General features: G+C 44.2%; 1 protein-coding gene across 20 annotated transcripts in view; it reads left to right on the top strand.

Annotated features, from left to right (window-relative positions):
• Positions 1 to 16,658, top strand: part of pdlim5a (PDZ and LIM domain 5a) — a 278,081-nt gene that overhangs the window by 175,727 nt on the left and 85,696 nt on the right. For 13 of the 20 annotated variants that reach the window (XM_087979923.1, XM_087979924.1, XM_087979926.1 and 10 more), the window contains 4 exons: positions 1,118 to 1,135; positions 1,932 to 2,095; positions 4,191 to 4,233; positions 12,655 to 12,690. In XM_087979923.1, coding sequence (XP_087836049.1) covers positions 1,118 to 1,135; positions 1,932 to 2,095; positions 4,191 to 4,233; positions 12,655 to 12,690 — 261 coding nt within the window. The remainder of the gene's footprint in view (positions 1 to 1,117; positions 1,136 to 1,931; positions 2,096 to 4,190; positions 4,234 to 12,654; positions 12,691 to 16,658) is intronic. The other 7 variants (XM_087979925.1, XM_087979927.1, XM_087979930.1 and 4 more) reach the window with 2 other exon arrangements.

Raw genomic sequence — 16,658 nt, 5'->3', positions numbered from 1 at the left:
TCCTATCACCCGAGGGTTAGGTAATCAGTTGACTGTAACTGTAAGGACGCTATCAGAATGGTTCACTGATCAAGCACAGATGGGAGAGCACAGGGCAATGGGTTTAACTTCTAGGTTTGTTCAGTCCCTCACACAACAGCCGAGTTTTCCAGATGTTACTAAACTGGAAAATGTTCAAAAAAAGATTTACAAGGATGTTGCCAGGGCTGGAAGGTTTGAGCTATAGGGAGAGGCTGAATAGGTTGGGGCTATGTTTCCTGGAGCATTCAGAAGCTGAGGGGTGACCTTATAGAGGTTTATAAAATCATGAAGGGCATGGATAGGATGAATAACCAAGGACTTTTCCCCAGGGTAGGGGATTTCAATAACAGAGGGCAACGTCAGGTGCAAAATATTTAAAAGGAACCTGACAGGCAATTTTTTCACAAAGGGCAGCACATGTATGGAACGAGTTGCCAGAGGAAGTTGTAGAGGCTGATACAGTTACAACATTTAAAAGACATTTGGATGGCTGCATAGACAGGAAAGGTTAAAAGGACATGGGCCAAATGCAGCCAAATGAAGCTAGGTCAGTTTAGGAAATCTAGTCTGTGATTGAGTTGGACCCAAAGGTCTGTTTCTGTGCTGTATGACTCTGACTCAAGTTCATTCATAGAGTCATACATAGACTTCCTCCTTTTACGTAGACTTCTGAAAACCTAGATCTTTAACCAAGCTTTAGGGTTTTGGCATCAAATTTCTCCTTCAGTGATCCACTGTTGTTCTTTGTTTTACGATACTTCAGTGAAGATCCTTCGGTATGTTAAAGCTACCGTATAACAATAATTTTGTTGACGCTGAGTGATGAGTAGCCTGATACCTGAGGTCAAAGATATTTTATCCTTCTTTGTGATTTGCCCGAGGTTTAAATAGACTTTTTATAAAGATGTTCTGCTGGTTTCTGATGAGCTAACCAATCCCTTCTGTGTATCATAGTCTCAGATCATTCTCCCGGTTGTGGTTTATGTGAACTGTTCATTTTTTTTCTCATTTCTTCCTCCACCATTTGGGAACTGTCTGTCTGCTTTTCCATCTGTTTCAAACACCGACTACAACCTCCTACTTCCCATCATTAAAGGAAAAAGCTACCTGGACGGTAAATCCTCAGGTCATGTTGTGTTTTTGTGTGTGTGTGTGGGGTGTGTGGGGTGTGTGTGGTGTGTGTGTGTTGTGTGTGTGTGTGAGAGAGAAGAAACCAAGCCTCAGTATTGTGAACTGTGTTGGCTAGGTGACAATACCCTCTCCTCTGTGCACTTCATCACACAGTAGCCACAGATTAACTCAATCTGTGATTTATTTGTCTGTCTTGTCTCTTCAGGGGAAATGCTAGACAAATTATCACTGTGCTGTGGTGATCCAAGGAAAGGCGCACACCTTCATGAAGTTCTTTTTCCAATACAATTCCCTTCCTGCACTATCCCACCTTTTCAGTCTGTTGACTCCTTACAAATTGACAATTTCCAGGCACCTTCTGGTCCTGAAGCATGAGCCAAGGTGGCTGTGGTTCCTGGTGGGGATATACTGGGAAGATCCCTGTCCTCACTAGCTGAGCACTGCTGTCTCTCCTCAGTACTGCGGGCGCTGTTATTGTTTTACTGCAATGGTGTGGGATTTGCTGTTCTCCGCAAGATTGGTGAATTCTAGCACTTGGGATTGAACCCGGGGCTGTTTATCCCTGTGTGGTTTTTACTGAGTGACTGACAAAGCCTGATCCTAAATCTTTCTCCATTAAAATGACAGTATCAGTCACAGTATCATAATCACTGGACGGTAAGAACAGTGTGTGTGCAAAACTGAGCCATGAATGCCCACAATGTTAATGGTTTAACACTGACAAAGCAAGCGTTTTGAAGTCTGTCTTTGTTTGTTGTTCATTCTCTCCCCCTGTGCAGCTCCACGCGGCGATACATGGCCAGTGATGTCCATTATCATCATAACCTGAGTGATCAGAGCAAGAAACGTCTGATGCAAGACACTGAAGATTGGCAGCCAAAGACTGGCCTTGCTCAGTCACGCTCTTTCTGTATTCTTGCCCAGATGACTGGCACTGAGCATAGTAAGTAATGGTCCTGCTTCCCATTCATGGATAAATCATCAAAGTGTTTGGTGGGGCCGTGACTGAGATAGTCAAAAATGCTGATGCATGTGACCAAATCCACCAGTGTGTTGATGTCCCCTTTGTGAATTGTGCCCATCTTTGTTGGCTAATCTGTTGAGATGGTTGAAGGAGTTGATGGGGGCAGATGGTTTCTACCTATTTTCTGAGGGGAGGTATGAGGAAGCACGTTATGATGCGAAAGGAGCCTGGAACACACACTCTCACCCAAAGGCGGCGGAGGTTGGTGCGTCCATTGAAAAACGTGTCAAAAGCGAACTTGATTGGTTTTTGTTTTGTTAAGGGAGCCAAGTGGATTTGACAGAGTTGGGACGCAGACCAACCACGATCGAATTGAGTGACACGATAAGCTTGAGGACTGAATGGTCTCCCCTTGGTTCCTGCAAGATGCAGTTGCACAACTCAGTCACGCAGTTCCTCGGCGTGGGGCCAGGTTGTGGGAGGAGCTCGTTGGCAGAGGGGATCACTTTGATGCGGTCCGCCTTCCGTTGTCTCTGAGCGAGGGGGAGAATTGTGACAGTGCAGGAAGGTCAAATCTTCTGACTGCCTCAGTGTCCAAAATGACATCCAGCTTTTCAAAGACCAAATAAACTCCAGGCAGCTACGTAAAGGAATCTCTTGCTGGGGGAGATGGGAATGTGAATACAACAGCGTTGTTAATCCTATTAATTTCAGTTCCTGTGACCATCAGCCTCACTGAAGTGAATGAGCAGGTCTTGCTATGGGCTGTGGTAGGAATGAACATTAAATGGTTGAACGGGAGAGAGGTGCACAGTTGGAGTCCTTTAATCTGCTTAAGGTTGTGAATGTCAGCATCTCTTCTCCCCAAGTGTGCGTGTGTGTTTTCATTTTTGACAAGGAGCTAACTTTAACGGGAGCACAGTAATAAATTGTGCAGCCATAACAGTGCAACAGGCTGACCTAGAGTGGGAATGAGCGATGCTGGTCTCCAGGAGAAAGGAGTCGCAGTTACAGCGCTCGTAATGTACTCACAGATCTCCAGGCACCTCAGAGAGGTGGCTCCAATCAGACTTTTACCCAAGACCTCTGTTAGGTTCCGGTTGGCTTTAAAGAGAATCCCAAGATGTTAGAAAATGAGGTTACACCAGTGGGTTTCTCCGGCTTTCACTAACACAAACCAACACGTGAAAGAGGAGTGGGAGCAGACCATTCGGCCCCTCATGTCTTGTCCTGCCATCCAACAGATAGCGCCATGTTCCGCACCGATCTATTCATTATGGTCATGGTGATCATTTGGATAGAAATGGTGGTCAGGGGTGTGAGGAAAAAAGGTAGAAGATTGGGTAGTATGGTGGCTCAGTGATTAGCACTGTCGCCTCTCAGTGCCAGGGACCCGGGTTCGATTCCAGCCTGTCTGTGTGGAGTTTATACATTCTCACTGTGTTTGTGCGGGTTTCCTCCCACAGTCCGAAGATGTGCAGATTAGGGTGGATTGGCCATGATAAATTACCCATAATGTCCAGGGATGTGTAGGTTAGGGGCATTAATCATGAGAAATGTAAAGTGATAGGGTAGGATATGGGTTTGGGCGGGAATACTCTTTGGAGGGTCGGTGTGGACTTGGGCCGAAGGGCCTGTTTCCACACTGTAAGGATTCCATGATGGCACTAGGGACAGAACTGGGACAGACATGATGGGTTGAATGACCTCCTTCTGTACAAGAAAATGCCATGTGAGTGGGGTATTCGATGAATAATGGAACAGACTGAAGAGGATGAATAGCCTTTGGGTGCAGGGTTTCCCACAGTATCATCAGCTGTTGTATCACAGAGTTGATGTGCCTGTGTTGAGTGATTACCGAGGGGATGAAAATTATTGGGGCTACGTAGGAATGTCGTGTTAAGGGTAGAATCAGATGGAAGGGCTGAGTGGCCTCCTCTTGTTAGTATGTGTGTCAAAGAAAGATTGGCTTTTTGTGACCAGAGAGCCAAGCTACAACATGTTGAGTTGTCCGTGTTTGTCATTTTTATTCCCAGTCGCAGTAGCTCACTGTTGGTTTTTGTTCCTGTTCCAGTGGGTGAGACAACTCCAGCGAGTGAGACCAGCAAGAAGGCAAGGTAAGAGGCTGAGTGGAACCCCGGGGCTCCCTTCTGCCACTTTGGGTTTGATTCTTGTTGTTGAAGTGTGTGCGTGTCAATATTAATCTGGACCGTGCTTTCTGATCATGTGTATCTAATGCAGTCTACCCCTGCTGAGCTACAAACATGTAGAAGACATTGCTGTGGTTGGAACTTGTGTATGACGGGGTGGATTATATTTAAGAAAGCAATTCCAGTGCAAGACCATAACCCAATGCCAAAGGATCCACTGAGTCCTTGTACCCCATTAGTCCCTTCTCTGAAAGTCATTTATTCAGAACAGGGTGCACTCAAATTTCAGTTGGCGCAAAATATTTGCCTTGCTGCTTTAAGCGCTGCTAATTTGAATTACTGAATGATGCCTTTTATTTTTGAGCTAATATCAATTTTGAAGCAACAGATTGTCTTTCTTTAATGCATGGTATTGAAAAAAATGTTGATAGATCTCAAGTTATAATTGAGATTGAGAATTTGAGGATATGTTTATCTTTGATTATCGTGGATCTTTTGTTGACCCTTTTATGTGAGGAAATGTCAAAGTTGTCCCCCCGAGGAGAAACATTTTATGTTGCCAGTTGACCATCCATGGGAAATACTCCCAAAGCCGGGATGTTGTGTTTTAACCTGAAAGTGATGACCATGTTGCAGCAGTTGTATCTCACACTGGCCTCCCTTGCCAGTGTCAGGGTCACACAAAGTTGGAGCTTTCTGGGAACTTATTGAACTTTAGACAGAATGTACTTGAGACTTGTCATTAATGAAGTGCCCCTGGAGATCTCTCGTTAATGCAAACTACCGATCCCAGTGAAGGTTCAGCACATTCCTCTGTGGAACTTTTGTTTTCACTGTGTCCTGGCCTCTGTCAGTGTGACCTTAACCCAGACTCTAGCGACAGGAGGTAATGATGTTCACCTCTTGCCCACTGTGAGACTGGGACTCAGGGTGTCGTTGCTGGTGGATGGTGGTGCTTTATGTAAATGTGGTCACCATTTGCAAACCTGTGCTTTAAAACCTTGCAAATCTGGACCAGAAGTGCTAATGGACTGGACTTGAGGGCACGTTTTCCTACTGAGAAATACGGGATGGCATGGTGGTTCAGTGGTTAGCACTGCTGCCTCTCAGCACCAGGGAGCCAGGCTTGATTCCACCTTCGAGCGGCTGTCTGGGTGGAGTTTGTTCGTTCTCCCAGTGTCTGCATGGGTTTCCTCCCATGCCCATAGGCATGCAGGTTAGGGTGGATTGATGATGCTAAATTGCCCATAGTGTCCAGGGATGTACAGGATAGGTGGATTAGCCATGGGAAATGCAGAGTGACGGGATTGGGTGGGGGATGGTGTTGGGCCTGAGTGGGATGCTTTTGGAGGGTTGGTGCAGACCCGAAGGGCCAAATGGCCTCTCTCTGCACTGTAGGGATTGTATAGATCATGAATAAAAACAGAAAATACTGTAGAAACTCTGTAGATCTGGAGAGAAAGTGAGTTAACGTTTCAAATTCATTATGACCCTTCCTTTGATTAACATGAAGTTTGAATATCATTGTAGGGAAAAAACAATTTATTGATGTAGTGCTATGGTTTTAGAACTCTGTAGATTTGAGTGAGGAAATGAAGACGTGGGGAGATGAGGTTTGTATTTCTGAGGTTGGGGAAAGCATCGTTGGAGATAGAGAAACAGACAAGGGTTGTTTGCTTTGGGTCACTCTGAGTCTAGTCTGAACAAAGTAGCCGTTGACTAGGAGTTGCCACACACCAATTGTTTGTCAAATTTTATTTTGAGTTTCAATCTCTCGGTAATTTGACCCTTCTACCGGACTTAATCAGCCACAAGTGTTTACAGAGGGAATTTTAGTAACAGTTAAACATGGAAAAGAAATGAGGCACCAGTTGGAGGTGATAATAGTTATACTGATACCAAACCCGTATTTGCACTGACATCAGTATTTCTGTGAAGCCTATGTTAACATTGGAAAGTAGAGGCATTGTCTCAGGGGAATATGGCAATCATGTGTTCCGTTGATATTTATTCCATTGATACCACATTTTCAAGCATTTTAGAAACATCCGTTTAGAACAGTTGCCTTCATTTTAAAGAATCAACCTTCTTTAGTTGCATTTTTAGGTGGCTCTTTTTATCAGCCTGTGTAACATTCAGAAGGCAGTGGGTTGTTCGTGGAGACTCAACAGTGGACTGTTGGCGACCTCTGCTGACCATCTAAGGTTCTGCAGCTGCTGACTTGGGTAGTGATAGCTTTGCCAGGGTTATTCCCGCACATTGGTTTGAGTACCGCTCTAAATGGCAGGGACGGAAACTCTGTTTGCTGTGCATCAATCTGATGGATTGCAACTCCAAGGACTTTACCTGCATGCATTAGGTGTGAAACTTTAAATGCAGGAAGGGGAAGATTATCAATTTTCCAGCGCGGATTAGTGTCTGGCCAAAACTGGAGTTGCTTGTTTTCAAACAATGTTTTTGCTTAGTTTCACCGCCAACAAGTGACTGGGTGACTTCAGTAAGCTTGAAGTCAGACAGCAGCATGACTGTTTGAAAGCTTTGAGATTAAGTCCACTGATTGTTTGAAAGACTTTGAAATATACAAAGTACAACTACCTCTGGATTCAATTTTGTAAAACAAAGAAAATGAGACCAGAAAATGGCTATGAAATGGGGTGGGTGCATGTTGAGTGTTAATGAAATATGGTTGACTTTTAACTGCCCCCTGAAATGGACATAGCCAGCCAATCAGATCAAAGGGCACAGGCAATATCTGCTAGTCCATACAGCAACACACAATCATTGCATGAATTGGGGAAAAGTGTAGGTGCTATATTGTAAGTCAGGTATCTGTGCAATTTCTCAATTTGAACAATGTTGACAGATAATGTTGATGTGGATTGGAAAGTGATGCCATTGTTAACCAGTGCATGTTGAGCCCACGTTTAGATTCACCTGCATGTTAGTGGCATGATCTTTGCATGTGTCCAACCCAAGCAAATTTTCCCTGCACAGCTCTCCACAGCATTGGGTGCGGAGCATGAGAACAATGGAGCACTCATCTTGACATGGTCTTGACACGAACCCGTTTCCCCGTTTGTGTGTGACCTGGCATCTGAGCGGTGGTGAAAGTTGCCGGGTCTCTCAATGACAGCAGCGGGTGGGGGTGACTGGTCCTCGGTATCTGATGCAGCAGCTGCATGGCCATGGAAATGGAGCAGCTTTAGGAGAAACCTACTGGAGGAGTCCCGAACCCCACACATCCTGTCTTTCCAGGCCTCATGTAGCAGCTCAGTGCTGACGGGGCTTGACGCGGAACTCCAAATTGGTGTGTTCAAACCCTACCATCTGCAGATGTGAAATTAATTTTTTTTAAAAAAATGGGTTATCTGTGTCAACAGATTACTCATAGAAAACAAAAGAGGAAACCTTGTCAATCCTATCAGGAATGACCTCCCAGTGAGTCCAGGCCCACACAATGTAGTGGTTTCAGGGTAACGAGAGATGAGAGTAGTATCTTTGTTGGCGTTAATTCTATCCAGAGTCAAATTAGGCAAGGTGGTGACCTATCACTGAACTATTAATCCAGAGACCCAGCTAATGTTCTGGGGTCCTGGGTTTGAATCCTGCCACGGCAGATGTGGAACTTGAATTCAATCAAAACAAAATGTAGAATTTAGAAGTCTAATGGTAAACATGAATCTATTATCGATTGTTGGAAAAACCCATCTGGGTCACTAATGTCCTTCAGGGCAGGAAACTGCCATCCTTACTTCGTCTGGCCTACACGTGACTCCAGACCCACAGCAATGTGGTTGACTCTGAGCTGCCGTCTGGGCAATTAGGGATGGGCAGTAAATGCTGGTCTCGTCAAAGACGCCCTCATCCCATGAATCATTTTTTAAAAAAGTCTCACCCATATGCAACCAAACAAAACTGCTTTCATTTTGGGGATTAAAAGCAAGTAAATGTGGTATCCCTGATATTGGGCTCGGTAAGTGTGTAGGTGTCCATGTGCAGGTCACTGAGATCAGTTAGGCCTCTCTTCCTGTTAAGAGCAAGAGCCAATTTTTGTGGACACAGAATTAACTCTGATGACTATTTACACCCTTAGCTGTAATAGCAACTTACATCAATGATGTTGATGTTCATTCCAGCTTCACACAGTGGCAGGGTAGCTTAATGTAGGAATAGGAGGAGGCTACTTAACACATTGAGCCTATTCCATGCCAAAATTCACCAAGCTCCTGGCTGACCTCCAACCCAACTCAATGCCCCATATCCCTAATGCCTTCTGGTTGACAAAAATACATAAAGTTTTAAAAATGAATGTTTAATACATCACAAGTTACAGTTCACAGACAAGAGTTGTGACTTCCACCACCCTTTTCTTGCCTGGAAGATCTAGGTCTAATTTTTAAAAGTAGACAGGCAGGAGGCTGGAAGAACACAGCAAGTCAGGCAGCACCAGGGGGTGGAGAAATCGATGTTTTGTGTGAGTCCTGAAGACTGGTTACATCTGAAACATCGACTTCTCAGCTTCCTGATGCTACCTGGCTTGCTGTGTTCTTCCAACCTCCTGCTTGTCTACTTTTAGAATCCAGCATCTACAGTTTTTTTTGTCTCTAATCTAATTTTTAAATGGCATTCCCATTCCTCGTCTCCTCAGCCAGTGGAAATGGTTTTTCCCCAATTGTTCCTTTCTGTTGCCCTGAATATGTTTTAACTTTGATCAAGCCACCATTTAACCTTCTAATTTCCAAGCAAGATATCCCTAGTTTGGGCAATTTCTCCTCTTGTTGTCAAAAACTACCTGCCAGGGCTATAGTTTTTATCAATGCTGCACTGAAGACCTTGCTTAATTACCAGTTCCCTGCATCTTCAACAAATTAACTGTCAAGTTCAAACTCTGCTCTCTTGAAGATAGTGATCACACAAGTGCATCTGGCTAGTGAGTTAGGGGAGGTGGTGACCTCGTGGTATTATCACTGGACTGTTAAGCCAGAGATCCAGCTAATGTTCTGGGGTCTCGCGTTCAAGTCCTGCCACGGCAGATGTGGAATTTGAATTCAATCAAAACAAAATGTAGAATTTGAAGTCTAACGGTAATCATGAATCTCCTGCACATGTTCAAATGACACTTCATTTTTATCTCTCTCCTTCTGTCTGTCTGTCTGTCTGTCACTCTCTTCCTCACAGGCCAAAGGTCACTACTATTCGGTACAGCCCTAAATATGCGCAACTACGTGATTGGCACCATGGTGTTTCAGCTCGTGTCCTTAATGTAAATTAATTTACCCAAGAAGCGATGAGTTCCGAAAATATTTTCACTGGGCAGGCTGCACTCTCTTTCTTTACTGGATATCCTCTGCTGGTGTGCTACTGTCAACACTGGTCGAGCAACTTTGCTGTTACTCTTCTTAAAATTCCACCTTAATTTAGAAACAAAGAGAATCAATGCTGTTGTAGATTTTAGTGGCATTTTGCCTGGCCCTTTTCTGTAAAAACAGCAGTAATTTGCATTTATATAGCACCGTCGACATTCTCGAGTTGTAGCTGTGTGGTGAGCTCTGGGCGACGGGGATAAGTGCTTTTGAACTGATGAAATATTTGAGGTTCTCTGCGTTGTCTTGCAAAGACGTGTTGTGGTACATGTTGGATTTGCGCATGGACTTTTCTCTTCCAGCCTCCCACTTTTTCTCCTTGAGATAAGTTGTTTTCACGAGAGGGGGAGTTTCTAACCCCCAGCCCCTCCCCAACTGGGACACTCCTTTGAAGAAGTAGGTTCTGTGTGAAGCTGTGACGAAGTGAGGCACAGGCATTGTCTGAATGGGCAGATACTGACTGTTGTTGGCATGTCTGAGTTGGCTGGCGATAAGTTATTTAAAGGTGTTTTTGGATGAGGTGGGGGGGAAGGGGAGAGGAATGCCTAAATGCTGTCTGTTTTTAAATATAAAGCAACTTGACCCATCTTCAAATGGAATAGCGATGTCCTGTCAAAATTACAACCAGCTTCAAACTGCTCTGTAAGTTCTCCAAAGCCTCACGTTTATCTATCAGCCTGTAATATATTTGTATTATACCTCATAGGTACCCAGCTATATTTGCTGATTGGTGTTGAAATCATATTTTAATAAACATGCTTTAATTATTAATCAAGTCTTCATTGTTTTTGACTTTGGTTTTGGAACTTTTGTGTCACGTTTCAAAAGTCAACTTACTCCTTGAATGTTTCTTTCTGGTTTTCTTACGTAGCGTTTACAATTCCGAGATAAGCCATTCAGCTTTGTGGGTTTAAGGTCCACATGAGGCACTTCCTGCTCTATATCTCATTATAGTGTGTCCACTAGTGGCTTAATCTGTTGAGAATTTGTATCCACATTTCTATGACTCGGGATAACTATAATACAGACATACAGAGGCAGTTCGGTGGCTGTTCGGTGAATGTCATGGGCTGAAGGGCCCTTTTTTTTTCTGTGCTGTAGACCTCAAGGACTGTCATCACCTCTGACGGTGCAGCACTCCTCCAGCCAGCCCTTGGGTGGGACACCTTTCTGACTGAAATGTTGGTATTTTAAAGTGAGATTGAGATTTCTGCAGTTGGCAGAATTTGCAGCAAATTCCAATCCCGCCCCGCCCCCAAACCCATCCAACATCGCTCCCCCACCCCCAGGACCCCGTCCAATCCCACCCCACAATACCGTTCAACACTGCTCCCCCGCGTCACAACCCCGTCCGTCCCTGCTCCCTCTCCGTGGCAGCCGGACTGTACACCAACAATGAGACTGCTACTGCAGCTGCCGCTGTGGGGTAACTCTCCAAATAGCACACAGACACAGCCACAGTCCCACACACAACTTTTTGACAGGTTCCACTTTTGCCTGTACGGGACAATTTTGGTCAGATTATCTGGGGAAGTGGTGGGGTGGTTTTAGGGTACACACCTTTGTAGAACTCCAGGGAAAATGTTGGGAGGAGAGAGAGGTCGGGAGGTCATTTGGAGACGGTGCCTGTTTAATCACTGTAAACAAAAGGCGCAATCACTGTTGGAAACGCATCTTTGATTAAATGTTTCTGTCGGGACCTCGAGATTTTCTTCTGATAATCCGATTTTCGGATAATTAGTATTTGGATAATTGAGTTTGGGTTTCCTTAGGTTTGTGATGTCACTTCCTGATCTTTTTCTCAGGGGGTGGTAAATGGGATCCAAGTCAATGTGTTTGTTGATAGATCAACTTGCATCCCATTTACCACCTCCTTAGAAAAAGAACAGGAAATGACATCACCATAGGAAATAACGTCACCACAGAAAATGACATCACCAACCCAAGGAAACCCAAACACATAAATAGAAAGCAGGAAACACCAGCAGTGCTTCGTCCAGAGGCTCACTGATTACGTTACCTAGTAGGGTGATGAACCATCTGAAAAATGAACCTTCCAGTTCAGCAAGCAAGCCTACATCCAGAACCTCAACCTGAGCTACAAATCTTCTCAAAACTCAAAAGCAAAATCCTGCAGATGCTGGAAATCTGAAACAAACGCAGAGAATGCTGGAGAAACTCCACAGGTCTGAGGAGAGACACAGAGAAAAACAATGTTACAAGTCTAATGTTGGCCCAATGTTAATTCTTTGTTTCTCTCTCCACAGATTCTGAGGTTTCTGCTGAGTTTCTCTAGACCTTTCTGTTACTGGGACTAAATGGTATTAGACTAGGCCAGATGCCTGGACTAATGTTTTAGACATGGGAGTTTAAATCTCACCATTACACCCTAGCAATTTAAAGCCAATTAATCAAACAATAGGTCTCATTAATATTGATCTTGGAAATACTGGATATTTGTAAAAACATCTATCCAATTCTGTAATGTCTGTAAAAGAAAGAAATGGCAGATATCCTAACAGGTCTGGCCTACGTTCGATTCCACACCTTCAGCAACATGGCTGACTCTTAACTGTCCTCTGAAATGGTCCATCAAATTTCTCGATTGTAGACCGTTTACCACCTGCTCAAGGACAGCTGGGTATGTGCAAAAATGCTGGCTGGCATTGCCAATGTTACCCACATCCAAGGAATTAATATCCAAGAGATGCCCAACAGGAGGTGTATAGTCTTATTAATGCCAAGCGTTTGAGTTTAGTGCACATACTACTCACCTTTATCAATAATGACAATTATATCTCAAGGTGACACCTATGACTGATAAACAGTGCCTGTTTTACTGGCTGATGATTATCGTGGGGGGAGTTGATATCTTTTAGCAGTTCAGATTACGATTATTTTTATTTTTATAGCTGTTGTGAGACTGTGGATCTCCGCACAAGTGGTTAGAGATATGATGCTATTTGAAGAATTTATTTGAAAACAAAGTATGTATTTTTTTACCCCATTTGTCTGTTCTCTTCAGGGACAATGGGACTGAAAATGACAAAGTGGGGTACAGGTAAAAACTGACTGAACACAAGCCCTGCTTGCTTTCACTGTTAACACAGCACAATTCTGTCAAATGCACACACACACTAACGGACCTGGCATCTGAATGGAGTGAAGTGAGATTGTGGAGCTGCTTTGTCGATGGGGCTGAGTCAGAGGGACAGCATTTCACCAGCCACTCAGCAAACCTTGAACTGTTGCAATTTAAGATTTTGGTCAATGTTTTTTTTTGTGAGCACCAACCGATTTCGCTGCCAATGGGGTACTTCTGAAATAGGGTGTCTAATAGGAAGCGAGGCACTTGGTTTGTGCATAACAAGCTCCCACAAGCAACATACACTGTCCACTCTCCATGAACAAACAACAAAGTGAGGCCATTTCAGCCCTTGAGCCTCTTCCCACATTCAACATGATCATGTTGTTTCGGTGTAGACCATGTCCATCATCCTACAGCACAGAAACAGACCCTTTGGTCCAACTCGTCCATGCTGACCAGATATCCCAACCTAATCTTGTCCCATTTGCCAGCATTTGGCCCATATCCCTCCAAACCCTTCCTGTTCATATACCCATCCAGATGCCTTTTAAATGTGGCAATTTTACCTGTCGCCTCCTCTCTCGCCTTCAACCTTTGCCCTTTAGTTTTGGACTCCCCCTAAACTTCCTTGTCTATTTACCCTATCCATGCCCCTCATAACTTTAAAAACCTCTATAAGGTCACCCCCAGCCTCCGACACTCCAGGGAAAACCACCCCAGTCTATGCAGCCTCTCCCTGTAGCTCAAACCTTGGCAACATCCTTGTAAATCTTTTCTGAACCCTTTCATGTTTCACAACATCCTTCCTATAGCAGGGAGACCAGAATTGCACACAATATACCAAAAGTGGCCTAACCATTGCCATGTACAGCTGCAACATGACCTTCCAACTCCTGTACTCAATGCACTGACCAAATATACATGTCTGCTCCATATCCCCACATTTGTCCTATAACCTTTCATATCCCTGCCCAAAAACAGCTAACATTCTCCGATCTACAGTTAACGATTGATGGAGCATCGATTTCAACTTAAGAAAGAGAGTTCCAAATTTCTGCCACCTCCTTCTCTGTAGCTGTGCTTCTTGACTTCCACGCTGAAAATGTGAGAGTCCTGACTCCCCAAACAGCAGAGATTAGTTTCTCCCCATTCACCCTCTCACTCTCTTCCCCTTTCGTATCTTGAAAGCTTTGGTCAACTCACTTCTTAACCTCCTTTATTTTTTAAGTGCTGTATGAAAGATAGGCAGCACACTGAGAGTGCGGGAAATAAACTCCCCTGCCAACCTTTCAGAATTGCACCACAAAGGCAGAAGAATTTGCTTTTGAGTCACTGGATTGCAACTTGAAACTGCAACATTCTGGCTGTGAGACAATGGATCTACTCCCTGAACTACAGCTCTCCCCCTACTGAAGATTTATTGGGGGAGGAGGAGGGGGGTAGATATTGAAAATTTATCATTGGGTACAATGGTCACAGGACACACTTTTTATTTGAATAAATCAACATTCTGAGCACAATTTATAAATCTTTAAATATTTTAAGGCAAAGATAGATCCTTGATTTCCAGGGAGATGAAAGATTTTTGGGGATATGTAGGGTTAAGGTTAAACTCAGATCAGCTGTGATCTAATTTAATGACAGAGCAAGACCAAGTGGACTAGTTTGGATCCTTGTTTGTGTGTGTTTAAGTTGAGCAGATGGATCGGGCCATTTAGCCCATTACGCCTGATATGGAATTCAACAAGATCGTAGCTGATCTGTTTGTGATCTATTTCCACATTCCCAATGAACCCCAGTGAGGGCGAAGAGTCGAATTCCTTGTGTACATTTAAGGCCGAGATAAATAGATTTTCAATCAACAGTAGAATAAAGGGAAAGACAGGAGAATGGATGTGAGGAGTGTTGGATCAACCATGATCCCATTGAATGGTGGAGGAGGATTGAGGGACTGAATGGCCTACTCTTGTACTCTTGTGGTCTAAGTTTTGTAATTGCAAAATATGAAGGGGTATATCTGCTATTATTTCTCAAAATATGGTTTCTATATATGCACACACACCATCATGTTTTACTAGAGATGCTTTTTATATGGTTTTAACCAGAATGCATGCTTGTAGATATCTAGTTAGCTACACAATAATAGTTTCTAACTAGTAAACCCCAACACTGGATTCCCTCTTACAACCCAAATAAAGTACAATCTGCAACCTTTCCGTTTCACATCGGATAATTTGATTCTGTGGAGACAGTCTTGAGACAAGTGGCAAGAAATCAGAGGCGACCTGTGGTGAGAGTTTTTTGTTATTGTGGGAAGTTACAATGTGGAACTTACAGTCTGAGATAGAAGAAGGTATTTGAAAGATTAGCGCGATGGGGAGGGAGACAAATTGGCAGCTCGCTGTTGCAAAGTTGGGCCTTTGGCTGTATTTTGGCGGTCTCCCATCTCTTGAGATGACGGTTTGCTCGGTGGTGGTCAGCGCTTGTCTTAAGCACCGCCACGTGTGATTCTGGTGTGGTAGTCTCTAACAGAGGAAGAGGGAAGGTTGTAAATGACAAGCCCTTTAAGAATGAAGCAGTGATAGCGGAGCAGCTGGTACTTACTGAGATATGGTAGTCAGGGTTGATTTTGAATACAGCTCTGGTTCAAATGCCACAGATGACTGGCACAGCTGTGGGAGTGGCTGCAGCCTCTACAGTCGCCCATGTGATGGGGAGTGCCCTAAGATGTGCCTTCAGGCATCTGCCCTGAGGTGGCCAAGGGTGCCATTATCTCCCAGAAGCTTTGACTGGCAGACTCCCCCCACCGCAGTCACAGGCCCAACAGAATATGCCAAACCAGTTTGAAAGGAGGCCATTCCTGGAGTGTGACCAGAACCAGCACCATGTGCGATGAGCTCCACGGGGGGTGGGGGGGAGTTGAAGTAATGAAAATGGGCACACGGTTGCCCTTGAAGATCTGCTGGTTGGAAGCCGAGAGTCTGGGCGTGTGGTGAAGGCAGGAATGGGCCATTCAGCCTTTCAAGCCTGTTCCACCATTTAATATGATCATCCTACTCTCTATCCTGTCACCCACCCCTTACCCTTTGATTCTTTTAGCCCCAAGAACTATAAGTATTGCCTTCTTGATGATTTGCAATGCTTTGGCCTTAACCACATTCTGTGGCAGAGAATCCCAGAGGCTCCCCACTCTCTGAGTGTTGGATCAGACCAGATCTATAGTCACATATCACAAGATCATCATGAAGAAACCCTATTGATTGAGACTTCCTGCAGATTGTAGCGAGGTAACAGAGAGCTCAGTCTTGTACAGCCACTAGATGTGAGTGAAAGATTCTTGTGACTTTTGGGGAAGACAGTGGTGTAGCAGGAATGTCACTTGTGCAGGTGTGGGTTCACCAGCATAGCTGGTGAAACTTAGGTTCTGTTCAGACATTCTAAACCTGGATTCAAGTCTCACCTGATCCACAAGTATGTAATAATTCATGAACAGGCTGATTAGGGACCAAAAAAAAGTTGGTTTCCTCAAATGTAGTTTTGATTTAGCCCCACTTCCTCTGTCCCTACCTCTGCCTCACCTTAGATGGTCTCCATTGTTCTGAGAGTGTTTTGCCTGTAAGTTAATCAGTTGAAAAACATGGGTTATTCACTCAGGCTCTTTAATAGATGTGAGTCATGTGGTGATGGGAAATATTCAGTTGTGTGGAAGAGTTCTTCTGGATATTAAGGAAAAAAAGGTTGATTTCCCAGAAGGTGTCTTGTGGCACAATGGTAGTGTCCCATCTCTGAGTCAGGAGACCTGGGTCCAGAGGTGTGTCATAACATATCTGAACAGGTTGGTTAAGAATATCAAGGGTTGATTTCCCTAAGTGGGCACCATAGGCGCTGTTGGGTTTCTTCATGATGATCTTGTGATATGTGACTATAGATCTGGTCTGATC

The sequence above is a fragment of the Chiloscyllium plagiosum genome, unplaced genomic scaffold (genome assembly GCF_037043375.1).
Source record: "Chiloscyllium plagiosum isolate Xiang-an unplaced genomic scaffold, Cpla_swu_hap1 HiC_scaffold_36, whole genome shotgun sequence".
NCBI lineage: Eukaryota > Metazoa > Chordata > Chondrichthyes > Orectolobiformes > Hemiscylliidae > Chiloscyllium > Chiloscyllium plagiosum.
The sequence above is the reverse complement of the archived record's forward strand: the minus strand, read 5'-3'. Positions and strand labels throughout refer to the sequence as shown.